At 45.5% G+C, this 26,696-nt stretch overlaps 1 protein-coding gene across 7 annotated transcripts in view; it reads left to right on the forward strand.

Annotated features, from left to right (window-relative positions):
* Positions 1-26,696, forward strand: part of IQSEC3 (IQ motif and Sec7 domain ArfGEF 3) — a 145,362-nt gene that overhangs the window by 95,065 nt on the left and 23,601 nt on the right. For all 7 annotated transcript variants that reach the window (XM_028746158.2, XM_028746164.2, XM_028746161.2 and 4 more), the window contains exons 4-7: positions 4,576-5,663; positions 12,255-12,416; positions 25,237-25,359; positions 26,411-26,577. In XM_028746158.2, the coding sequence (XP_028601991.2) occupies positions 4,576-5,663; positions 12,255-12,416; positions 25,237-25,359; positions 26,411-26,577 (1,540 nt within the window). The remainder of the gene's footprint in view (positions 1-4,575; positions 5,664-12,254; positions 12,417-25,236; positions 25,360-26,410; positions 26,578-26,696) is intronic.

The following is a 26,696-nucleotide window of genomic DNA, read 5'->3' on the forward strand; positions in this document are numbered from 1 at the left end:
TAACTAAAAGCTGCCTGGTTAATCGAGCCACAGATTAGCATATTTTAATTTAAGTACTTAAAGCACACACATCACTCTCCTATGAGGAAAGGTTACAACATTTGGGTCTTTTTTCATCAGAAAGAAAGGCGAGTAAGGGAATGATAGAAGTCTGGACCTCTCTTCTTCCTAGCCCAAGCAAACCCACATGGCAACAATGGTGTGCTAGTTTTTAGCCAATTAGAGCTTTTCGTACATAAGGGAGCATTCAGACACATCTTTGTCCAAGGTGATGCCCAAGAAGTACTTCTCAAGGGGCTGATGGCAGCTGGTCTACATGTTACACCTACCATGGGGATTGTCACCCCTATGATGCCAGCTTCTCATCTCTTGAGCCCATCATGTAGTGAGTTCCTTCCTGCCCCAGATGGCAGACATGGCACTCTGCACAAAATACTGTATGTTCTGCTGGGGAAAGATGTTGGAAAGCTATACGATGCAAGCAGGTCACTTGCCCTATTTAATCTAGTCACACAGTCACTGTACCATGTTATGACAGCCTATTTTTGCAGGGTAGTCCTTTTATTTCAGGCTAGCAATTAAATCTCAAAATTTCAAATGAGAGAGGTTGAGTGGTTCCCATCTATTCACTCCTACACACAAACTCCTAGAGAAGCTGTTGATTCATCAGAAACCTCAAGTGGTCAACCACATAGCTGATGGTTCCTACTATTGTGGCCACCATGACATTTTCAGCTTTATTAATAGCAAGGCATACTTTAATCAGCTTTGTAACAACTAGGCCATACATTCAGGGTTCCAAGCTACACATTACTTAAAAGTGTGCTTATAAGTAGGCTTTCATCCTTAGCAAAAGCTGCTATTGGGGTTCAGATCCACATCAGCACTGCAGTACGTGGTGAGAGTCTAACCCTTTGTCCCATATTATTTACTCAGCAAAATTGCACCCTGGCGCTGCTGTTTGTCTCCAACAGTGCTATTTGCAGCAAATAGGACCACAGGAGAGACACTTCACTGCACAAGTATTATTTTATATATCTTTCTTTTTTAAATGTATATGCTTTATTTAAATGTGCTTATTTCCTCATGGGAATCTCAGGGCTTTAATGAGCCAAGGCTTTAATATGGGGTGCTGTTTTCTTCTTTTTATTCAAATAATCTAGATTTTCAAGACAGCCTACAAAAGAGAACCATAAAACAAATGTAAAACAGATCAGAAACATCAGAAACAACAGCAATTATCATACAAAAAAAATTAAAATAAAACAAAAATACAAAAAATACAAAATAAAAATACAAAAAGACAAAATAAAAATACAAAAAGGTATAAGATCAGTTAATATCCTGGGCAATCCCTCCCCCCTTTTTTAAATGTCTAAAACATGGCTCTCCAGGCAACCCGGAGATATTTGATATCTCCGAGTCTCTCAGTTTCTGCGTAACAAGCCTAAGATACAATCTAATTTATGGATATTGTCTGCTGTGCTTATACCATGTGTCTGTTATAGTGGACAATGATTGGTCACGATTTTGGCCTTAAATGTAAATAATTCAATGCTAGTACACTTAACCATTTCCCCCAATTCATATGCTGAATCTGCCATGTGGAGTCTCCAGCACATGTTGCCGCATCGTGACTCAGCAAGTTGCACTTTGATCAGGACATGAGAGATTGCAACCCAGACATGTGCTGAAGGGTTCATATAACCTGTGCAGCATTCCAGCATCATTGTAAAAATGGCAACGTGTCGACCAGGCCATCTGAATTCATCTTAAATCATTTGCTTCTGCTGTCCATCTCATATACTGGATAAAATGGGGTTGCAATAATGTTTTATTCATTAGAGTAGAGCCCAGTGGGCAGAAAGCGTTTAGTCCTCCTAATCACTCTTAGAACTTGGGAAATGGAAAAAGAGATGCTTTAATTATCCAGAGAAAGACCCTCAGCCCAAACTGATTCTGACTTATTGACAAAATCCGTCCCTTAAGACATCGAAAAATAATTCGGGGGAAGTGGCACAACTCTACGCCACTCAGAATTCTGGTCCTAATTCTGGCTGCCTTCACAGGCAGCTAATTGTGCTCAACTGTGTCCCCATATGGCCATGTGCATCAGCAGATGCACCCAGCCAGTTCAGTGGGCCCTAGATAAGCACTGTGATGTACAGACATGCACATCAATGTGTGCACATATACTTGTATCAGCTGCACTTGTGGAAGCTTGCTTTCACATACACGTCCTTTGCTGCCCCTCTTTCTAGTAACTGCTGATAGACAAGGCAGGGGAAGACGGAAGAAAATGTGCACTTCTGCAAAACCTCAGGATTCCCCCAAGCCTGTTGATACCTCTCTCCTGCAAGGATAGTGCCATTTTGGCTACATATGCAACAGCATTCATAACCTGAGCATTGGAAATAGAGGGAATTGTGTACATACTTGTGCAGGAGAGAAATAACTGGGGTGGACGTTTCTTGAGAATCATGCAGTGTGATGCTCAACCTTATTCAGATGTACCTACGGGACCGCCTCTCCTGGTATGTCCCACAGAAGAACTTACGGTCTGCAAATAAAAACATCCTGAAGATCCCAGGCCACAGAGAGGTTAGGCTGGCCTCAACTAGAGCCAGGGCTTTCTCGGCCGCGGCTCCAATCTGGTGGAACGCTCTGTCACAAGAGACTAGGGCCCTGTGGGACCTGACATCTTTCTGCAGGGCCTGTAAGACAGAGCTGTTCCACCAGGCCTTTGGTCAGGGCGCAGCCTGACCCCCTCCACTGGCAATTTGCACAGAATTTTGTTTAATGGTTGCCATCAATTTGATTTTAATTAATTTTTATAATGAAAGGTTCTTAGAATGTTGGATTATTTTGATTGTTGCTAGCCGCCCTGAGCCCAGCTTCGGCTGGGGAGGGCGGGGTATAAATAAAATTTATTATTTATTATTCTAAGTAATGGCATCATTAGTAAGGGCAGACAGCGGCTGGTGTTCCTGTGGCAGCATGATCAGTTGGGTTCCCATATGGTAGTCTGCTTATCAATGCAAAGGTGATTTCCATCACTTGGCCCTCCCTCTCCAATTCATTCATTTTATTAATTGAAATCTTACAAACCCCCGTTTCCTCCAGAACTCTGAAGAAGAACAAAGTAATTTATCAGGCGAAAGAAGAACGAAGCCAACCCTGGTCTCAGTAAATCTCTACGGGGATAATTAGTGTCCATCCTTTCGACTTTCTTCACCAATTCCATCCATCACCTGCATTAGCACCACCGCTGCCATTGTCACCTAATGATCATTCATGGGGACCAAAGCTGGGATGATGTATATGGTGTGGACCAAAAGCACACTCCAGTGGTCCTCTTGTTAAGCTTTTATCAGTGAGGTAGCAAGAAGGAGACTATTGGTACAAAAAGTCTTCAGACAAACCGAGCAGAGCATTCAGGCTCTGTGCACAATGCCCAGTTTGGCCATGGTTTCCTTGACTAATTCAGTGTGTTTTTTTCTGGGCATTCATCAATAACTAGCCCATCCAGGGTGTTTGTATCTTCTCACTCCTCTTGATATTTATCCCTGGTGATACTTCTAACCTCTTAAACCAGATCTTCAGTTCTTTTTGGGGTGCCATTGCAGGACACACATCACCACTATCTTTTTCTCCCTTGTTTATGGTTCTTGCATTGCTGATTATTATAAGCAAAGGAGCAAAATATTTAGAAGTGGAGGGAGGTTTTTGGTCCGTAGATGTCCCTATCTTGCTGAGGAACATATTGGTTATTTTTAATGAAGATGATGTCCCACCTTCCACCCAGAACCAGGACTCAAGGCAGCTCACAAAAATTAAAATAAATGTAAATAAAACACAGAAAGTTAAAAATATAGAAATGATAATATGTAAAAGGTAATTAAACTATATAAAATTAAAAAGGGCCAAGAGTGCTCTATGGACCAGAAGTTTCTAACTCTTGGTGTATATGCTTGGATCGTTTGTTCTAACAAATAGGGTACATATAATAAATATTTTTAAGCAGCACAGCTGGAATCCCAGAGTATGCAAATACATAAGGCTACATTGGATGATACTCGTCCCCTGACTCTGCCTAGCACATGGGGGGGGGGAGGGAGTGTCCCCTGCCCACAAGGGACTTCAGTCCCATTTCTACTGGCCCCATATGTACAGGTGGGGATGGAACATCCAAATATCGCTGATGTGCAGCAACATTTGGGCATTCTGCTCCTGCGTGCCCATGCTGAGACAGCAGAGGTGAAGCCACTGTCCCAGGTGTGTGGGAGGAGCTACGGACCCTGGCCCCCCTTGACATAATGGCTCAAATTGGGGGAGATGCATCCTCTCATCCACCTCCTAGGTGGAACTGGATATGGGCCCTGCAAGAAAAGGAAACCATTCCTTTGTGAGCCAAGTAAATCGTTTCCAGAGCCCCTCAGTGCACACAGCAGGGAAAAGAGACTCACAAATGCAGTATTGAATTTTCGAGAGCATACTTAGAGAGCCATTTGTAAATTGAAGTCGCAGAAACTGGTTCAGAAATCAATTTTTAAAAATACTGCTTTTCTGTTTCAGATCGAAATGCTAGAGCACAAATATGGAGGCCACCTGGTCTCTCGGAGGGCAGCCTGCACCATCCAGACTGCCTTCCGCCAGTACCAGCTCAGCAAAAACTTTGAGAAGATACGGAACTCGCTCCTGGAGAGTCGCATGCCCCGGCGGATTTCACTGAGGAAAGTCCGAGTCCAGAACTCTGAAAGTTTTTCTGCTGAGAAGGCCCTCGTGGAAGGCTATAACTTTGTTGGCATCCCTTTGGTGAGGTCTCCGTCTTTGCCAGCTACCATAAGTGGGGCGCTGACTGAGCTGGAGGACTCTTTCACCGAGCAAGTCCAGTCTTTGGCCAAGTCTATAGATGACGCCCTCAGCACATGGAGCCTGAAGACGATGTGCTCCCTTCAAGATGGCAGCTCCTACCAGATAAGGGAGACATTCAGCGCGATGCAGCCAAACCAAGACTTGGAAGCCGAACTGAAGGATCAAGAGAAGGAGGAAGGGCTGCTGCCAGATACGTTGCCAAAGAGCAGCAGCACCCTCATGATGGCCTTTCGGGATGTCACCGTCCAGATAGACAACAAGAACTTCTCCGTCTCCTCATCTACCTCGGTGTCTATGGCAAACTGCCTTGCCAACAACACCCAGGCGGGGGTTTCTCAAGCTGCCAAAATAGAAGAAATCCCAGAGGATGCTGGGAAAGAGAACCAAGAGCCTCAAGCTGTCTCCGAGGGGCAGCCTGACTCCGGAATCCTTCAGAATAGTCATACGGCAACTGAGGGGAACATCAACACCAACGGCTTGGCGGGAGGGGAAGCAGACCAAGAACAAATGATGGTGCAGAAGCTGGAGTTCGGCTCCAGCCACGAAGCTGGGCAGAACAAGGGCTCGGAGGCAGAAAATGTGGACAATTCAGAGCAGCTGAGCAGCAGCAGCACCTCCACCTCGGCCAAGTCTGCCTCAGAGTTGTCTTCGAAGGAAGCCCTGCAGGCCATGATTTTGAGCCTCCCGCGGTATCACTGTGAAAACCCGGCCAGCTGCAAATCTCCTACTCTTTCCACGGACACCATGAGGAAACGGCTCTACCGCATTGGGCTAAACCTCTTTAACATGTAAGTGGCTAATAATAATAAATCTTTTAATCTCCCGTGGCTTTCCTCAATTTGTGACAACAAAAGGCTGTTGGGGGAAAATGTCTCCTTCAAGTCACATTGCTTTCATATTTAAGGGTTCGGCCACCTAAGAAACGCAGACCCTGTTTTATTGTGGGTCAGGCAGTTGCCCTGAAGCTCTGTTGCAGAGGGGGAAAGAAAGGACTCCCAAGTGTCCCCAGCACTTGAGAGAGTTCTCTGGCTGCTATCTAAATAGGACTGTGTGAGAATGGGACGTAAACATCCCAGTTATCATCTGTGGATTTTAAAAAAGAATTTGAAAATTACCTCAGTTTTCATGCCCTCTCCACAGAGATTTGCCACTTTTGACGTGAGCATTTTGGCTGCCATTTTTCTTTTGGCGGGCTTGGTATAATTATACACCAGGCAGCAGCAAGTTAATATCTTTCTCTCCCCTATCCCTCTCTCCTGCTTTCGCTCAGCTAAGGCAACTGTGCTGTGAAAAATAGCTGTAGGTATTGGGGGTGGGGGTGGGGGGAGGGAACCAGGCACAGCAGCCGGGAAACTGGAGTCAGGGGAGGTCAAAAACATTACATGTTGGACTCGGTTTTTGAAGAGGCACTTTGGGCCTCTTCTATTGGCTCTCAGCATGATTCTCTGAACCTCAGTAATCCTTGGGGGAATATTGTAATTTGCCCTTCTATAGCTTCGTCATGCACTTTAACAGTTGGTTATTATTCCATTTGTTGGATGGTAATAGCAGATGGCGTATCTCCGGGACTGCTCATTTTATTAACTCAAACATTAATATGAATGTAGAACTTGAAATACATGCATTTTTTTATTTTTATCCCACCCTTCTCCCAGGGAGCTCAAGGCAGCATATACAGGGTTTTATCCCATTTTAGCCTCACAACACTTAGGGTTAGAAAACATGACTCACCCTGGGCTAACCCATGTGCTTCATGGCTGAGTGAAGAATTGGATCGAGGAATGATGTTCTATCAATTGCACCCATATTGGCTCTCATATTTTTTTTAAAAAAACTAAGCACATTCTACCAAACTTCGGGCGGCTTCATATGAATAATAACCTTTGCCCTGCGGCTGCCGTAAATCAAATTGCAGGAGAGCTGCCTTAGTGTTGTCAGCATACTCTCAGAATCATTCGCTATGTGAAGAATAGCTCTTTCGAGTGAAACAGTTTTTACTTGCCTTGAAACGAACTGAGAAGCAAGTGTCAAATGGATTTCTTAGGGGGAGATTCAGGGAGCCACCCCCAAGGCTTTGTCTCTGGTATTTACCCATTTGACACCTGAAGGCAGGATGTCTGGAGGAGGACCTCAATGGTTGCTTCAGTTAATGGGTCATATATTGGCTGGCAGCCAAGGTCAGCCAAAATTTGCAAAGCTCTGAACGCAATCTAATCAAAGTTTAACGCTCCCAAGCTTCTTTTTTCAAGAACAAAAGATAATGGAGCACATGGTTAGCAGTTTGACTGAAAAAAGTGCTTATCTTTGGCTGGGTTGTGCCCATTATAAGTATTTGTACACACTAACCATGATAATAATGGGTTGTTTGTTATAATTGCTTTGGTTTCTTTGATTGTGTCCAAAAAGGCCAATTTCATATCTTAGGTTACACCACCCACCTTTAGACTCACGCGTAGTTGGAATTATGCTGACAGCAGGTTTCAGAGAAACATTTTGCTAGTTTTGCCCTTCAGATTTTTCTATCCTCTATGTAGGTCGGTTTTCTGCCCAAGTCTTTTAGTGTACCTAAAACAGCTCTCTGAACCTCCACTCATAATTCTAAATTTATGGGAGAGAATTGCTGGAGTATTTCCTTTGACTTGAAATCATTACATGGGGAGCAGCTCTGAGATGCACACCAGAAAGAAAATGTGTTGCTTTTGGATTTGCTGTTTACCTGGGTGACCGCAGGGCACCTTCCTTTGCAATCAAAAGGGACATTCCGACTACTTTATTTGTTCTGTGTTTTGGCTTGCTGTGAAGACTGTTAGAAGAAAGGCTGTATTGCCACTTGAGTTGATGACATTTCTGGAAGGTAATTGGCACGGACACAGTTGCATTAGGTATGTCACAAACATTTCACCGAAAGCAAAATTCAAAGCAAAGGTGGGGCTTTCTCCAACCGATACAGCAACCTCTCAGCAGTGGCAGTGGCATGGCTTCTTTCTTAGCGGCTATGATGTCAGCAACCTCACCATCATTTTGCATCCCACACAATACTCCAGACTTTGCATTGATCCTGGGCACTGTGTGGGGGCAAGGGAGGCGGAGAATACTTGGAGACTATTCTGCAATGTGGTCCTCTCTTTTTTCAGAGGGGAACCAAAACACATACTCAGAAATTTTATTAGAAAAAAACCTTTTCTGAGAAATCACAGCTTGGCTCTAAGAACTCAATACTGCACATCTGTCTGGCCCAAGCTGTGGGTGTCAAGAGCGCCACCTAAGCTGCGCTACTAATTTGCTTTAGCATTCAGTCAGCTGGCCAGGCACTATAGTGTTCTGGCCTCAGAGCTGTCTACTCTTCTCTAGCATAAGGATTGCCTAGTTCTGTCTCTTTTCCTGATCTGGACCTCTGCCTGCCTTTAACCAGCCTCTGGTTTTGCCGCCACTGGAACCCAACCCCTGCCTGCTTTGGGCCACACACCCACATCTGGTCCACTTGGAATGCCAGCTCCCTGGGCAGTGGAACCTGCAACCAGACCCTGCTGTTTCCTGTTTCCTTCAAGTGAGGCTGAGTTAAGGCAGGGAAAGGGAGGTGGAGGAGAGCAGAAGAACAGGCGTGAGCATGGGCACAGTTGACTTCTGTAGACTTACCATGTCCAGCCCAAGCCTGTGGTCAGTCTGGGGCCAAGCAGATAGGTGCTGTTATTCTTCCCCATGAATGAATAAGGAGGGAGGTGGCAGAATCCTAAGTGGTTCCCAAGAACAGAAGTTAGAAAGACCAGAGCAGCAGCTAGCCCTGGGTAGAAAGCTAGTCTGTGTGGCTACAGACATGCCCTAGGAGTGGAGATGTTGCTGACCTATATAGCCTACCCAACTATCTACCTATCTCCTATACAGTGGTACCTCGGGTTAAGTACTTAATTCGTTCTGGAGGTCCGTTCTTAACCTGAAACTGTTCTTAACCTGAAGCACCACTTTAGCCAATGGGGCCTCCCACTGCTGCCGCGCTGCTGCATGATTTCTGTTCTCATCCTGAAGCAAAGTTCTTAACCCGAGGTACTATTTCTGGGTTAGCGGAGTCTGTAACCTGAAGCGTCTATAACCTGAAGCATATGTAACCCGAGGTACCACTGTACTGTGGTTTCAGCTCAGTGGCATACCGTCTACTATGTGTGCAGAAGGCCTTAATTGCTGGCATCTGTAGGCAGGACTAGAAGAAACACTGCAGAGCTGTTGCCAGTCCATGCAGATAATACTGAACTACATGACTCAATATAAAGCAACTTGCTATGTTCCTACTGGATATGCAATCTGTTCTAGCCTTATTCTTGCTGCACCTATGGACATACTTAGAATCATAGAAGTGTACAGTAGGAAGGGACCCCAAGTGTCATTTAGTCCAACCCCCTGCAGTGCAGGAATCCTGCCCACAGACATTCCTGGTTGGGCTCGAACCACTAGCCTGGTTAGCAGCCAGATGCACTGATCCATTGGGGGCTTGGTGCAAGATTATTATATTTGCTCATTGCCTAGCACCCATGTTACCAGAATGAAGCCAGCCAGAATACTGCATCCCTTCCGCCTCAAACTGAAGAACAACATAAACAAAAAATTGGCCCTCTTTAAAATCCAAATGGCCTACACTCAAGCAAATAACAGTTTGTGGTAAGTGCTGAGGGCTGGTGCTATTCCACACCTCCTCTCCATATGCACACGTACCTCATTTTGGACCACATTCTCAATCTGCTTTTTGCCCTGCTTTCCCCCAATGGAATTAATTACCTCTTGTGCAACACCCTCAGTGATGATAAAGAAGTAATGATTTCTGGTTGCCAAATGGCTTTGATGCTGTTCCATTTCACCATTTGGCTCTGTATATGAGCCTTCAGTTACAGAAAATGCTCCCCGCAGAACAACAACTGTTATTGCTACCACTAATAAATGCCGGGATGCTTGGTTACATAAACCTTCCTGACAGGATTTAATAACACCAGTGGCTTACCTACAGCGTTATATAACCGCTGCCCAATACAAAATTGGGTCTATGTGGCCCAAGAGGTCTTCTGCATGGCCTTGTTCTCCATGTCTTCAATCATGCAACTCCCCCGTGAGCAATTATTGAGTAATATTCTGAATTGTGACAGCCTCCCGCAAATTGATTGAATGCATTTGTGACTCTGCACTTCAAGCGGCAACACATTCCAGAGCGAGTGGGTGGAATTCCTGGAATGGAGAAAGCCTCATTATGCAGTGTTGCTATAATAGCGGTGTTTGTGTAGGCGGCCATTTCCGTAGGTGGAAGGGAAAGCCAGGAGAGCTGTAGGAATCCCGCAGCACCCAGCCAAACTTGCTTAGCTCCTCAGGAAAACAGGAGGAAATATTGCCAGCTCAACCCATAAACAACACAGGCTGTGGTGTAAATCACATTGTGTAGAGCACTGAAAGTGTTTTAGGGCAATGTTACTGTGTCGTAACCTACATAGCACTTATTCCATACGGCTATTTTACACCTGCATGCTAAGTAAATGGCGTAAGGAGCAAATTCAGCTTTAAATAACGATGAACTCAATGCTCAGAGGGCCCCCATGTGCGATGTCCTGACACACAACACACATGCGTGATGTCAGGATGTTGTGCAACGTCGCATCAGCCCCCTCAATCCTCTGGAAAAGGTGGCGCCTCTGCGCTGGAGTCTCACTGAAAAAGTTGATCCCTTTTAGAGAGTCCCAACACTTCAAACAGAATCAGTCAGATGACAGATTAAATTTACATACTGTCCAACTTTTTCAGACTCAGGATGTGCATCTTCTGGGACACGTTTCCAAGCTAGGTACGTGACCTGCGCCTCACTCTCACACTGACATATAGGGCTGAGTTTTTTTGTGATGAGAGCACAACACAGCATCCCAAAATGCCCACTTTGGGTGCCATGAGAGATCACAGCCCCCTCCAAAAGTGATTTTTCAGATCTACAGTGCAGCAAGAGAGACTGTGGCACCCAAAATGGCTGCTATTTATCTAAAAATGGCTGTCAGTTTGACACCTTTATATATCTGGGGTGGGCCCACGAATAAGGCCACATTTGCACCATACATTTAAAGCACCATGATGCTAATTTCTACATTCATGGCTTCTCCCAAATAATTCCAGGAGTGCTGTTTCCCTCCCAGAGCTACTGTTGCCAGAGTGCCCCCTGAAGAGGGATCGATTGTTAAACCACTCAGGGCCTTGTGTTTCCCAACCTTGGGCCTCCAGATGTTTTTGGACTACAACTCCCATCATCCCTAGCTAGCAAGACCAGTGGTCAGGGATGATGGGAATTGAAGTTCAAAAACAGCTGGAGGCCCAAGGTTGGGAAACACTAGAATAGGGAACCTCCTAGTAACTTTCTGCTCCCCTAACAAACTACAGCTCCCAGAATTCTTTGGGGGAAGCCATGGCTATTTAAAATGGTATAATAGGGCTTTAAATGTATGGTGCAAATGTGGCCTAACAGAAGAACAGACAACAAAAGTGGAATCTGTGAGCAAGGGTGGAAAGACAAACACCCACCAGCTAGTACTCAGTGGCTTGAAGATTTCACTGCCCTTTCTATGTGGGAATCATTGATCTTGTTTAGATACTTATTTGGACATATGGACTATGTATCTTAATCTGTGCATTTAAATGAGGATTGATAGAATAATCATATTATTAGGGTCAGCTGGCAATATTTGTATTTTTTAAAATTCCCTTTTGTTAGATCTGCAAAGTAAAAAGTAAAATAAAAGTTGACACCACAGAAAGGAACTTATGTAACTGCCATTTGTGTGTCTTACTGCATATATATTCCACCTTTCTGCTAAGGAATCTAAGGTGATTTGCAGTTTTTTTAAAAAACAACAACACACAGCCTGCAATCTAAGTTACATAATAGCCCTATTCGGGAATTAAAGCCCTCATGCCATTTGAATTGTGTGAAGGTAGAGTGGGGATGCGCTAATTTTGCCTCTGCTTCTTGTCCCTTCACTGTTACCCATCCTCACCTCCCCCCTGCATGCATTTAGAAACTTGCGCGATCAGGATTCTGAATTACACGGGGAGCCTATATAAGAATTGCTAGCTATGATGTCTTATGTTCTACCTCCATTGTACGATGCAGCAACTCTACTGAATACCAGTTGCTTGGAATCACAAATGGGTAGTAGATTCCTGTTGCACTCAGTTCCGACTTGCTGGCTCCCTACAGGTTGGTCTCTGCAAGAAGAGGATGCTGAACTAGATGAGCCTTTTTGTCTGACCCAGCAGGGCTCTTCTTGTGCTCTGATATGATACAAGAAGTGTGCTTGAGATTGCTGTGCTCTTAAGTACTGAAGGGAATAGCAAGTTGACTCTTGACTCCCTCTACTTCCCAGAAATCCAGACAAGGGGATCCAGTTCCTTATATCTCGGGGCTTCATACCAGACACGCCGATTGGAGTGGCGCATTTCCTGTTGCAGCGCAAGGGGCTCAGCCGGCAGATGATCGGGGAGTTCCTGGGGAACAGCAAGAAACAGTTCAACCGGGATGTTCTAGAGTAAGTGGCCTTTCCAGACCCCATTCTTTTACTCACCCATCATCCACGACCCCTTCTACTGGCAGCTATTCCCCCTGTCCCCGCCCCCAATTGCTGCTCTCTTCCTATTATTCTTTATTTGAAATAAATATGCATCTGCTTCTTGTTTGCATCTGGGGAGCATTGGGAATAATCCCACTGAAATCAGGCAGAGAAGCCCACAGCATTAAGGAAGGGAAAATCTGGCTGCCTGATTTGTTTGTATTCTGGTTTATAATACGTTAACAAATGGGAACAACTTGAGGAGGGGAGAAATGCTCAGGCTGGGAATCAAGGGACCTGGATTATCCTTCTGCAAATATCTAATGACAAATCAGTTAGAGACTTGGGGAAATTCCTGCCCCATTGCCCACCTTCTTTACGTTGACTCAGCACTAATAAATAGCATGACCCAAGCAAGGCCAGTGACGGCAGGCAAGGCGTACAAAGAATTCAAGCCATGAGCCTAGGGCAGTTGCAGCTCAAAACACCAGATTGAGGCTACTTGGACATGCATCACTGGGGCTAAAATATCTAAAGATGTGAGATGTAAAGACAGCTTGGAGCCTGTCTTCAAACATGAGCTGTCAGACATACCAGCATATCAAACGCTTGCTGAAGACCTTCAGCCTTGCCACTCTTTACTAGCTCCATTGCTCTCTCCCTGCTGCAACCTGCTCCAACCCTGCAATCCTGTCCTCCATTGACTTAGCCTGGGGAAAGCCAAGGACACATCCCATAGCCAGAAGTAGAGCAGAAGAGGAGAGGAACGGGCAAGTGGAGGCGGCGGTGGTGGCAAGCAGGAAGCTTCAGCCAGTGTTTGATTGGCTGGTATGTCTGCCAGTTAAAGTTTGGAGGTGGGCTCAGAGCGTTGTGAATTTTCCCCCAAGCACCCTTGTTATCTTGCTCCCTTCCCAGACCCCTTTGTGCACACTTTTCCCGTTCTGTTTCAAAGGCCTTGCTCTGTGATGACATTACAGTGGGTGCCATTCAGCTAGGTTTTACTCAGCGTAAACCCATGGACATTAATGAACTTGACTAAGTTTTACTCATTGTAGACCCACTGAAAGTAATGGACCTCCATTACTTTCAGTGGGTCTACACTGAGTAAAACTTAATTGAATACGGCCCAGTATGTCTTTTGTATGCAGGTCAGGCCTTCTCTGATTTGGGATTATCTAGGATGTATCTACAGTACCAACTTAAATTACTTCTCCTCTGGGAACTATTTTTCCCATTTATGTACAGTACATACATTTATATCCCACTTTTCTTCCATCATGAGACCCCCAAGGCAGCATACATGCATTTCCCAGGCAGGCACAGGCGTCCTCATTTAAAGGTCCACTTCTTCCTGTCAAACAGCCACCAGGCTTAATTCCTTGCAACCAGTGAAATGAATATTGATCCCCCTTTGTTTTTTAATATGCTGCATGCATATCGATCTGGACATAATCAAGGGCTCATGCTCCCTCCAATGTTCTTGTGACAAGCACCACAATTAAAAGTAACTAGGGCAGAAGCAATAGGGAGAGGGATAGCTGCGTGTCTGAGGAATCAAGGGAGAGGTCACTTCAGTCACAGGCTAGAGGACCCAGAGCCACTGGCGGGTCGCACCCCTACCAGCAGAGGTTATTGGTTACCGGCCTCAGCCGTCATCCAGAGAACAAGCATCTGCAGTAAATCTTAATTCTCCCCTCAAAGCTGGAATGGCAGTTAAACTGTCAGTTGTCCTGTGACTGCAGAAGTGAGAGGAAGGATACTTTGGCCTAGCCACTAGCTAGAGGAGCAAAAGTCACTGAATGCCAGTCATTGGGAATGACAAGTGGGTAGAGCGCTGTTGCACTCAGGGCCTAGTACTTGCAGGCTTCCCATAGGCATCTGGTTTGCCACAGTGTGAAGAGGGTGTGTTAAGTTGTGGGCGAACATAGCAGACGACACAGCAATTTCTCCAGAGCAGCTCTTTATTTGTAAGCTGGACAGAACTGAACAGCAAACAGCTCAGCCGGCCTGCTTTTATAGGCAGCCGGCTGTCAACAATGTAGCAACAACAACCCAGGGTTTCCCGCCTAAAATAACTGACGTGGACCTGAGTGAAAACTACATACACAATACTCCTGGTGGCCAGGGTGAGAACTTCAATACATAACAGGGTGATAGACCAGATGGGCACTCAGTACGTTCTGATGATTGCTCCTGTTCCATCCCAGCGAGAACGTCAGGAAGGAGAATATCACTTTTATGCCAGTGGGCTGTAAATGCCACTTAACCACCCTATTTGTCCTGGCAGTGTCAAACTGCTCTCCCTCCTCTTCCTTCCCCCCACCCAGTGTGTGTGTGTGTGTGTGTGTGTGTGTGTGTGTGTGTGTGTGTGTGTGATTTTCTAGATGGTAACCGCAAAGGCCGCTCCTGTGTTTTCCTTTTTTGGCTTTTGTCCAGTGCCTCATTAATATACAGGCACTCTAGAAACCAGTCAGTCAAGAAGGCCGCCTGCCTCAGCTTTGCTTCCTCCACTGCTCAGACCTGCCTGAGAGTTGGGATTGGGTGCAGACTTCAAATGAATTGAAATAGATCCAAAGCAGCTTACAATTTGCTGATCAGGAGACCTCACTGCTTCCCCAGGACCAGCAATTCCAAAGCTCTCGGCTGCTTTCTTGTCTTCTTTTTCACTTCTCCCCTCTCTCTTTGCTTGTTTGGTCCTGGGTGGGGAGAGGTGGCTAGAGAGCGTTCAGTAACTTGAGATTGGTGAATCTGTCCATTTTGGTTTCTTCCAGTTTCTCATCTTTGCAACCTTAAGTTCAGTTCACCCTGTTTCTACATCAGATAGCGAATTTTTTCCCCTTCCAAAAATACAAAAAAAAATCCATATGCATTATTGTGTGTGTTTCTCTGGTATATTCATTTTTGTATGCAATTTGGCCTATATATGCATTTCTGCGAACAATTCCCCTCTGATACAATCAGGTTTTGTATATTATTTTCATTAATATATTCATTTGGTTTGAGAAGTGCATCACAAAATCCAGAAAAGTGTGAATTTCGAAAGCTTAGCTGTGTTTTGATGCACTTACTGGTGCAGGAAGTATGAATTAGGTAGGTTCACATAGGGGGAAAACCCCCAGATTGAATGAATTTATCCCCATTAAGAACTGTGAGAGAGCTGCAATGAAGAAAGTACACAGCACACGGCATGCTTCAAACATCCCCATCCCATCTACCCTGCATGTCATAACATGAGCCCTTTCTTCTCGATGCATTCACTGTCGATGGACAGGCTTCATTAAGAGCAACACTATATGGTTTCACATACACACATTTCCCCTGCTCCAGTAGCCAAAGTGAGGGCTGCACTTACTCCCAGAAAGAGCCTCTATTATGATCAAAAATTAATCATAACTCACAGAAAAAGAGGGCCTTTCAGATGTGTCTGTTGAGATGCTTATCTCCAGTCATCCAACAGAACTGCTTTCCATGCAAGCTATCCACCAGCACTGCTGGAAGGCTTTGGTTTTTCTTTTGCACAGTAAACCCAAAGAAACTGGCTGTTTGAGCCTGTAGTTACTCCAGCTGCATGTGATAATGTGATAGTGGCGGTTTCTCATTGCAAATGCACACAGTTCCAAATCCACCACGGTTCTTCCCCTGCACTCCCCAGTTTGAAATTATTTGTAATTGCATCATCTTCCTGTGCCTGTCTAGCTTCTGTCTTGTATGAACATCGCCTGAAATGTGTACTGGAAGAATTGATCCAGCTAGTGCAGCCCTGCTAGATTAATCAAATCAAATGAGTGAATGATAGAATCCCTTTTAGAGAAGCTGTGAAACTCTCCATCGTGTGCCCCTGAGAAGACTGACCTCTCAACGGTCATAATAAGCCCCTGGCTTATCTCCGATGTTCTAATATAGTAAAGAGGTTTCAAATGACTTTTGGGTGTGAATAGCTTGCTAGAAACCTGCACAGGGAACTGCACTAATAAGATTCGATTGGCTAACTTGCAAGGGAGGGGCAATAGCTCAGTAGCCAATCACATGCTTTACATGCAGAAGGACCCAAGTTCTGGCACCTCCCTGGAAAGAGGGAAAACCCTCAGCATGAGACCATGGACAGCAGTCTGAACTGGGCTAGATGGACTAATAATCAGATGGATCTGATATAAGGCATCTTCCTGTTATTATCCTCTTCCCCCCATATTGCCAAAAATTACGAGTGCTTCCTATTGCTAAGAAAGTGGAAACAGACAACAAGGAAGCACACAACATCCTCTGCCCTCCTCCCTTCACTGGTGTATATTCCTCCCTCCACCCTTCCCTGATTTGCCTAAACTATGGCTTAAGCATTACATCTGCAGTGATGCTCGCCATGGTGAATGCAGCTAAGATGTTTCTTAATCAGTGTGTGCAAACCCTTCAGTCCTTATTGTCACAATGGGGAACCTGGTTAGCATTAAGTATGGCTAGTATCTGTGCAGTTGTAATGGCAAAACACTGAGAAAGGAGGGGGAATACATGGCCAAAGGGGAAGGAAGGAGGGGAGCGACAGTGACCTGCGCAGCCCACTCTCAATTTCTTAAGTGTGGTTGAGAGATCAGCTCCGTTATGCCTGTCCCACTGTCATTATCTCTATCCATTTGCTTTCCTCCGCCCTCCTGAGCATCCTTCTATGCCACCGTTTTGTTCTTGTCCATCTATCTTGCCCTGATTCCGTTCACCTTTTGTTCCTTATGTTTTGTCTCAAGAATGTCATACCCTCCCCGTTCATTCATAAGCTCCGCTGGGTAAGCAGTGGATGGCTCGTTCCATGAATGGAGCTGGCAGCATCACTGGGGGTGGGCTGTTTGTTGTGCAAGTCGAAGGATTCTGGGAAGGTCAGGCACAACTGTCGTCTTCAATTTGTTTCCAAAGCGAGTGTTATTTTTCTGAATGCAAGAGGCATTCTGGTGAATGGGAGCAGGTTGTTTGTTAGATTGGGGGCAGTATGCTCTGATCTATTTTCCTGGAGGGCGAACTGGTCTCCTTACTGTCCAGAGTTTGCGATTCCATTGTTTCCGCTGAGAAATTGGCGGAAAGCAGCCGATCAGACTTTCAGGAAACGGACGTGCCATCCTGCCTCTTTTGTGCAGTGCGTAGTCGTTTGTTCAGGACGAGCCTTGAAGGGGGTTCGATGAATGAGCAGGTGTGTTATGTTCTTTCTCAAAGGTCACAATGACAGGAAATGCTTTCAGTTCTCCCAGAAATATATAATAGTCAAAATGTAGCAAGTAGCAGAGGAACATCAGAAGAGACTGCCAGAGACAGGCCAGTGGCTCATCCAGTCCAGCATCCTGTTCTCACAGTGACCAACCAAATGCCTATGGGAAGCCAGCAAGCAGGATTTGAGAGCCAGTGTGGTGTAGTGGTTAAGAGCGGTGGACTTGTAATCTGGTGAACCGGGTTCGCTTCTCTGCTCCTCCACATGTAGCTGCTGGGTGACCTTGGGCCAGTCACACTTCTCTGAAGTCTCTCAGCCTCACTCACCTCACAGAGGAAGGGAGAAGGAGATTGGTAGCCGCTTTGAGACTCCTTAAGGGGAGTGAAAGGTGGGATATCAAGCCCAAACTCCTCCTCCTCCTCCTCCTCTTGTACACTCTCCCCTTCTGCAGTTTCTAGCAAGTGGTATTCAGAAGCATTGCTGCCTCCAACTGTTATGGCAAAGCGTAGCCATCAGAGGCAGGAGCCGCCGTCAATTGCCCTCTCCTCCATGAATTGGTCTAATTTTCTTTTAAAGCCCTCCAGGTTAGAAGCCATCGCCTCCTCCTGAAGGAGTGAGTTCCATAGTTTGACTGTGTGCAGCATGAAGAAGAAGCTCATTTGCTGTTTCCTCATCTAGCTCAGTGTTCCCTTTACTGACTGGCAGCAGCTTTCTGGGATAGGGGGTTTCCCCAGACCTACCCAGAGATGCCAGGAACTGAATCTGACATGTAAAACATGTGCTGGTGAGCTTTAGCCCTTCAACAAAGGGCAGTTTGGTGACTGGCTGGCAAATCCAGGGCTTTCTCAGCAGTCTCTCTACGAAACTCCTCACTTGTTCCAGAAAGATGGCTGAGCCTTTCCAGTTCAGGAAGGCATTTGTTGTGCCTTCGCTAGATTTCTCTTGCTTGTCCTGGTGGTTTCATTGTTTTCATCGGGCTCTGCGTGTCTTGCCTTTTGTATGGGTTTTCCTCTTTTTGTGTGTATTTAACCATAAGCTGCTGTTGGAGCCCTGCGGGTTACAAATGTGGGGTAGACAGTTTGGAAACGAATTCATAAATAATCTTGACAGGTGCAAGGAACAAGTTCCCACTTCCCCCAAAGCATGGAGGGAATTCAGTACATCTGTGTAGGAAGGAAATGCCCTTGGCTTTGCGTGGTCATCGCCATCACAATGAAACAGCAATACATTTCTCAGTTCATCTCCTCTATGAAACCAGCAGCCTCTGTGGTTGAATGACTGGTTGCCAGCCTTTGTTTCTTCCCCTGTGCCTTTAGCATCAGCCTGGCAGGCAGACATTAAGGAGGCAAGGCTTTTCCCTATGCCAGGGACTGTTCAGTTTCTGCATGTGGGACTGCTGTTAAACATACAGAAGATCCATAGCTCAGAGGTAGAACATCTGCTTTGCATGCAGAAGGTCCCAGTTTCAATCTCTGTTATTCCTAGGGAATGTCACTAGGGGCTTATCCACACCTCTGCTTGCTCTGCTGCTTCCCCCTGGTTTGGTGTTGAAATGGAAACAACGGCTATGGGGTTTCCCACATATTGCTTTTTATTCCAGTTTAGCACTAAAGAGCAGGTTTCTCAAGGGGAAAGCAGTAGAGCAAAAACTAGTGACAAGGAAAAGTGTGGATGAGTCCTTACTGAAGACAATACTAAGCTGGATGGACGATTGGCATGACTCGGTATAAGGCAGCTTCCTATATTCCTTTCATCCAAATGGATCTATTTGTCAAGTGTGTGCAATAGCTGTTTTCCCTCTGTAGGTACCACTTGATGGTCTTTACTGATTTTGTCACTTGTGCAGAGATATCTTTGGGTTGGCCATGCCCACCTATTCAGTTTGGTGATGGGGAACAAGAGCAGGAGAAGGCTGTTGCCTTCAAACCCTTCATGGGGGCTTTTTGGGGGCTTCTGGTTGACCACTCCAGGAAAGAGGTAGAACACTAGAGTGGATGGACATTTGGGCTGACCCAACAGAGTTCTTCTTACGTTCAGTGTTCACCTAAGCATTCCCTTATATTCACTTAAAACACAATTTCATCTGGCAAATGTTGAAGGACCTGGAGGTCTCAGCGTTTTGGAGGAGCCTGGCATGAGTAATTGGGCCAGTGGCTTGGTGGCCAGGTTTTATCATTTTAAGCCTGCCTGACCAAAGTTGCTACATCTGTTACTCTTCAACAAGTATTCTGAGTGAGTAAATGTTATTTTTACCTTTTACAGGACTCTTTGTGTGATTGCTGTTTTAAGGGGGAGAGAAGGGGGAAATAACAGGAAAATCCAGTCTTCCTTAAAGCATCTTGGATTCACTGGAGAAGGAAGGAGGGGGTGCAGTGGGTGTGACACCCCCCTGGGATGTTCGCCCCGCGCTCGGCTAGCCCCGCCCCCGAGTGCACACTATGTGTGCCGCTCCGGGTGCCGGAACAGCTAGCTCCACCTCTGCTTGGATTAAAGGTAAAGGTAAAGGGACCCCTGACCATTAGGTCCAGTCGTGACCGACTCTGGGGTTGTGGTGCTCATCTCGCTTTACTGGCCGAGGGAGCCGGCATACAGCTTCCGGGTCATATGGCCAGCATGACTAAGCCGCTTCTGGCAAACCAGAGCAGCGCACAGAAACCCCGTTTACCTTCCCGCCGGAGCGGTACCTATTTATCTACTTGCACTTTGATGTGCTTTCGAACTGCTAAGTCGGCAGGAGCAGGGACCGAGCAACGGGAGCTCACCCCGTCACGGGGATTCGAACTGCCGACCTTCTGATCAGCAAGTCCTAGGCTCAGTGGTTTAACCCACAGCACCACCCGCATTCTGCTTGGATTACTTAAACTAAAAGACTAAAACAAGCTTAGCTAAGCTTCCCTTTAAGCTGCAAGTGGATGTCACTCAGCTACACTCACAGACGTGAGGAAGGAAAGATAATATCTCATAAATATTTCCTCTCCTAGCATCTATTCACATCCCAACAATTCAAACACTGTGCTCTTTTGCATCCGGTCTTCCTACCCACATTTCCCCACATTGCATATACCCATTCTTCCTAGGGGAGCAAGGTGCATTAGGAAAGGTAGATTGGTGTAAAGTGGGGGCAGCCACTGAGTTGTTTATGACCCCACTGTGGGAACCATTGGTGAACAGGGATGTTGCCTGAGCAACGTGAGGCAAGTTCCCCTTCCCCTAGCTTGCCCTGAAGTTGTTTATTTCAGGGAGGGAAGAGGGCTGTTACTTATTAATATCTTTGTGTCTTGTGGTTTTAAGAGTTTCCACCTGGCTGCCTCTCCTCTGTTCGCTTCTTGAGAGTGGGCTACGAGTTCATTTTGCAGGCGCTTTTAGTGGGAAGCTGGCTCCCGCTGCATTGTCACCTGAGCGGAAAAAGCTTGGAAAATAGGTCACTGCGCTTGGCTGAGCACATCCCCAGCCCACAACGGCGGTACAGCTGCTTCCTGCCTTTCCCAAACCCTTGCACTGTGAGCCTCCGGTGCTGCGATGAGTCCTGTCCTAGGTGCCTTGTGGCAGAATATGCACTGGCAAGACACTGAGGTTTCTTCTGGCGATGCTACCTGTGGGCAGAAGGACCAACAAGAAATTACAGTGGTTGAAATTGTGATGAAAGTGATCTCAGGGGATCTGGATTCAAGCACAATGGAATTGTGTCTCTCCCCCCGCCCTCCATGTTTTAAAGCTCTACTGGCGCTCAGTGATACTTAGGTTTATTATGTGCCGTCCATGTAAACCTGCCTCCGCATTAAAGGGATGTTTGGAAAAGTAGAAGAGACTATTCCAGGAGAGTCTTTAGTAACAATCAGCCAAACAGTAGCATCTGATGGATTTCAAGCTTGTGCGTAGCTGTTTGTCTATACATTTATAAAAGCTCCATGCTAAAATCTGATCACTTGCTACAAAACACACACACCGTCTTTATTTTGCATAGCTATGCCTATTTGTTTGTTACATACATAACCAATACTCACGTTAAAATGCATTCACTCTATGACTCAGTGCTCTATTTTTTCCTCCCTTCAGAATAATAATGCTTGAAACATCCCCAAAGGTTATTAAAGAGAGCACCTTTGGGATAATCCTGTCTATATTGTGCAGCTTCAACAGTGTGGCTAGAAATGAAGGAAGAGGAATCTTGTTTTAAAGGGATTTATACATGTAATTAAGCAGTTCCAGCCCAATCAATCTTTGCTTGCTTTTGAACCACCTCTTGTATCAAGTAGCTGCTTATGTCTGAACCACTTGTGTATTATTATTATTTTTAAAGCCCAACTAATTACAGGCAAAATTAGATATGAAATAATATGTATATTATACATATGATATGTATAAAAGAGCCAAGCCCCGTGTTGTACTATATTTTGGCAGCTAGCTACCTTTCTTTCTTTCTTACTTGCTTGCTTTATTTATTTGTTTGTTTGTTTGTTTGTTTGTTTGTTTAACTGCCCTTTATCCAAAGGGCCCAGGGCAGTGTACATTAAGAACATCATTTACGCAGCATAATAATAAAAACATAATTCAGAGCATAATGAAACAACAGTGACAACAACATTAGCACATACCAATTTAACAGGCCATTTAATGGCTGATAGGCTGGGTAAAAAGGAATGTTTTCACCTGGTGCCTATAGACATGTAATGATGGCACTAGGCGAGCCTCTCTGGGGAGAGAATTCCACAGAGGGAGCCACCACAGAAAAGGCCTGTTGTTGTGTTGTCACCTTCCGAATCTCTCGGGAAGGCAGGACGTAGAGAAGGGCCTTGGATGACAAACACAGGATTGCGAGGGGAGGTCCTTCAGGTATTGAGGCCTTGAATTTTTATGTATCCATTTTTGTGCTGGTTACTTTAGGAAATCACACATGGGATGGGTTCTGGTTGAGGGTAGTGTCATGTAAACAATGCCCAGAAATCAGCCTTAAATTCACAGTAAACACCAATGTGACAAGCCCCCTTGTCTTCTTCTCCACCTCCCTCTTGGTCTTGCATTTGTTATGAATTATCATATTGCTGGCAAAAAGAAGAAGTAGCTAGGAGACACTGATGCACACCCCCACCATCAAACTCAACTAGCCAATATATATTTTAAACCAGGGCTGTGCAGAGGCTTAAAGGTTACAGGATCTGCTTTGTTTTTTGCTTGTACCCCCAAGACCCATTACCCAGATCCATAAGGGCCTAGGGGCCAAACATAGACTTTGAATTAAGGAACATATCCTTGAACACCAGGAATTTGTTTTCAGCAGCAGACAGTCCTTGCCACCCACAAACCATCTCTTGCTTTCTCCCCAAGCTTATTTCTTTCTTTTTTTCAATTCAGTGCCCTAGTTTTGTCATAAGAGTCGCCTTTTTTGTTTGTTGGAATTGTTAAACAATTGGGAGTCTTTCTGGTCTACTACAAAAATTACCCAGAGATCTGCAAGTAGATCACTTCTTACTGCTTTCCTTCTGGGTGACATCGCTGCTACCTCAACCCTACACTAAGGCTTTGTCCTTTGAACTATCTGTGAGTTGAGGGAGATGCCCCAACCATTTGCAGTCTCACACAGAGCCCTTTTCCTTTGTTTCCCTTAATAGCCCATCACCCAGCCTTATCACCTCACCAGGAGGCTAGCCTAGCTATTCCAAGAATTAGAAGCCTTGATTAAATTCTAACACTTGCTGGATCCAGGGATTAGAGGGGTTTGACACCCAGCTTAACACCCCAAACTCATAACGGTACAGTAACACTGGTGCCATTCCAGGCAAAATTACAGAGAACTGCTAAGAACTCATAAGTCTTTAGGTTGCAGTTGTTAACCATGCCCTGGCATGGAGAATGCAGCCTCAGATGTTCCCTTGATGGAGAAGATGGGATCTATAGTCCCCATTCTGTTGAGTAGGCTTCAGTCTTTAATGGTGTCTTCGTGCAAGGAAGCGCAATGCACTTCAAGTATTTATTTCTTTTTCTTTATTTCCTCCAAATTTTAAAGTCTCCAGGGGTGACTGCAGTGGTGAACCTGGTATTGATTAACTAGGAAATTTTCTGCAGTTATCAAAGCTAAGCATTTAGCAGCAAGAAGCCTTGATGTGACCCCATGGGAAGAAGAAGTGCATGTGTTAGTAAAATAAAAATAACAAACAGAGAGGAGGAGGGACGGGAGAGGAAGAGGGATAGCTCTTTAGTGCTCTTTCTCCTTCTGCAAGCATCCTCTGATCTGCCCCTTGAAGGGAAAAAATAAAGACTGTCTTGGGGGAATAGTCACATTGATTTTTCTCCCCTTTATACTTGAGTGTGGTATCAACAGTTCCTCTGGCACAGGAAAAAACCAAACCCAGGTCTCTGCAACTGGAGACAGATTATAGTTTTCTTCTTCTTCAGAGACTTAGTTTAGACCAAGTATTTGGACCCTTTTCAGTCCAGGGGCTGCATTTCCTCATGGGACACCTCAGGGGCTGTGTGCCAGTGTTGGGCAGGACCAGAGGCAAGGGTAGGTGGAGCAATGGATTTCAGCTTTGCAAGTTAGAGATATCTGCAGATGTGCATACCCCTACACCTCTCTGCCATTCATATAGGCAAACAAGAGACATTATCAAGGAGGGCATGGAGTACAGAGTACAGACGGGGTCTGTTTTGGGGGGAGGGTTGTGTTTGTCCTGGGGAGTCTTGAGGGGCAGGGAGAGAGGGCTGTATTCTGCCCATGGACCCCAGGCTCCCCACTGCTGGTTTAGGGGGTTATTTCCACCCAAATTTGAGTCCACACATACGGCAACACTTTAGTATCTGTACAACACTCACGGACTGTTCAAGGCACTTCACCTTGAGGCTGACCTGAAATGCTCTCTCCCCATTTGCCCACTCCCATTTAGGATAGGGCTATAACTCAGTAGCAGAACACACATTTCACATGCAAAAAACCCAAGGTTCAATCCCTGCCATCTCCAGGTAGGGTTGAGGAAATCTCTTGTCTAGAACCCTGCAGAGCCACTGCCAGCCATTGTGGACCAGCCTTCCCCAACTTGGTGCCTTCCAAATGTTGTTGGGCTAAAGCTTCCAGCGGCTCCAGCTAGCATGGACAGTGTTCAGGTGTTATGGAAACCACAGGCCAAAATTCCCAGAGGACACAAGACTGGAGAAGGCTAGATGAATACTAGCATTCAGTTAGAATGTTGGGACTAGGACCTAATACCCTGGGATTCAAATCCCCACTCAGCCATGAAGCTCACTGGGTGACCTTGGACCACTCCCACTTTCTCAATCTATCTACTTCACAGTGATGTTGAGGAGGGGTTTGTGGGATGAGCCATTCATACTGCCCTGCCCTACTTAGAGAGGAAGGGTGGGATAAAAATATAACTGAAATGTATCTTCAGTAGACCCAAGGCTTTTTCCGAGTGAGCTCGGATGTCAGCCAAAAGAGAGCAAGATACAGAAGCAAGATGGGGTGTAGTCATATCTTGATTTTTTTAGGAAGGAATAATGGGATTCCTGCTGAGATCTTCCATGTTGTTGTGATAGGCCTGTTTTTCCTTTGTACATCTCCATGGAGGCTGTTATGCAGAGATGATTGTATTAATGCTGTTTGTTTTCTCCTTCCCTTAGCTGTGTAGTAGATGAGATGGACTTCTCTGGCATGGAGCTTGATGAAGCTTTGCGGAAATTTCAAGCTCACATCCGGGTGCAGGGAGAGGCCCAGAAGGTGGAGAGGTTGATTGAAGCCTTCAGGTAAGAGCCGCACTGATGTGGTACTGGTTGACAGGCAGCTGCTTCCAATGTTGGAGGTCGACTGTCTGAGGAGTAGCCAGATGTGCTTCCCCTCACCCAAGGAAGAGTAAACCTATGAGTAGGTCTTAAAGGTTCCTGTGGTGAGATTCCGCTGGGCCATGCGAGGTGTAGGGTCCCAAGATCTCATGAAGGGTGCTGCTCCTTCCCAGTTTTGTGGCTATGGTTGGTGTTGTGCTGCCCCACAAATCAGCCAGACGGCATTGACAGGCTCACCAGATGTAAGCCATTCCTACAAATTTACAATTTCATAAATGATAGGGAGGTCACATGTCAGGGAAAACCTTCTTACATCTTTAGCAGGTGCCTGTCTAATTTCATTTGGTAATTGATTCTAGAGGACTGGCTCTACAGCACTAACAGCCCTGTTTCTAGTGCTACACTTCTGAGGCATGTGGTACTCTCGGCAGTCCTTCTGAGGCATGCAGAACTCAGACCCTTGTGAGAAGATTGCCACAAGCACACAGTTTTGTTACAGGAAAGTTTCTGCACATATTCAAAAACAGTAAGCAGTAAGCGGGGGTTATGTTCCAGGGATCATGCCTAAAGCCAAAATCACGTATAGTCAAAACACATTGAAATGTTTTGGTGGTTGGGATTGCCAAAGTCTTTTTCCCCAGATGCCCATTTCTGTCATGGATCAGTTATTCTTGGGAAACAGACTTTTCCGTTTGTGTGCTTGTAAAACCAACTGATGCACTGCAAGCTGTGTATGTTAAATCTAACATGCTTCCTGGTCTTTTGAATCTACCTAAAGTGATTGGCTTGTTCTTTTATTCTGAGTTATAGCTCTGGGATTGTAGGCCCAAGCACTTTGAAGCATTTTTTTTAAACAGTCAAGTGGTGCATAGATTTTATGGAATAAAATAAACTTTGGTGTCATCATTGATAGTCAGACTGTAAGTAATCTGAGGATCCCCAGACATTTAAATCTATATATTAGTGGCATTTGATTTCCATTCATGTGTGTTGACTTTGTCTCCCCCACCTGCAGCCAGCGGTACTGCATGTGTAACCCTGACGTAGTCCAGCAATTCCATAACCCAGACACCATCTTCATCCTGGCCTTTGCCATCATCCTTCTCAACACGGATATGTACAGCCCTAACATCAAACCCGACAGGAAAATGATGCTGGAGGACTTTATTCGGAACCTCAGAGGTGAGGGCATTGCTTGGGTGAGCCATAATCCCAGTGTGAAGTAGGATTCAAGCCGGAGGTAGATGCACATAACACCAAAATAGCTAAAATATATGTGCCCAAAGGGAGGAAAGTAGCAT

The sequence above is a fragment of the Podarcis muralis genome, chromosome 10 (assembly GCF_964188315.1).
Source record: "Podarcis muralis chromosome 10, rPodMur119.hap1.1, whole genome shotgun sequence".
Taxonomy (NCBI): domain Eukaryota; kingdom Metazoa; phylum Chordata; class Lepidosauria; order Squamata; family Lacertidae; genus Podarcis; species Podarcis muralis.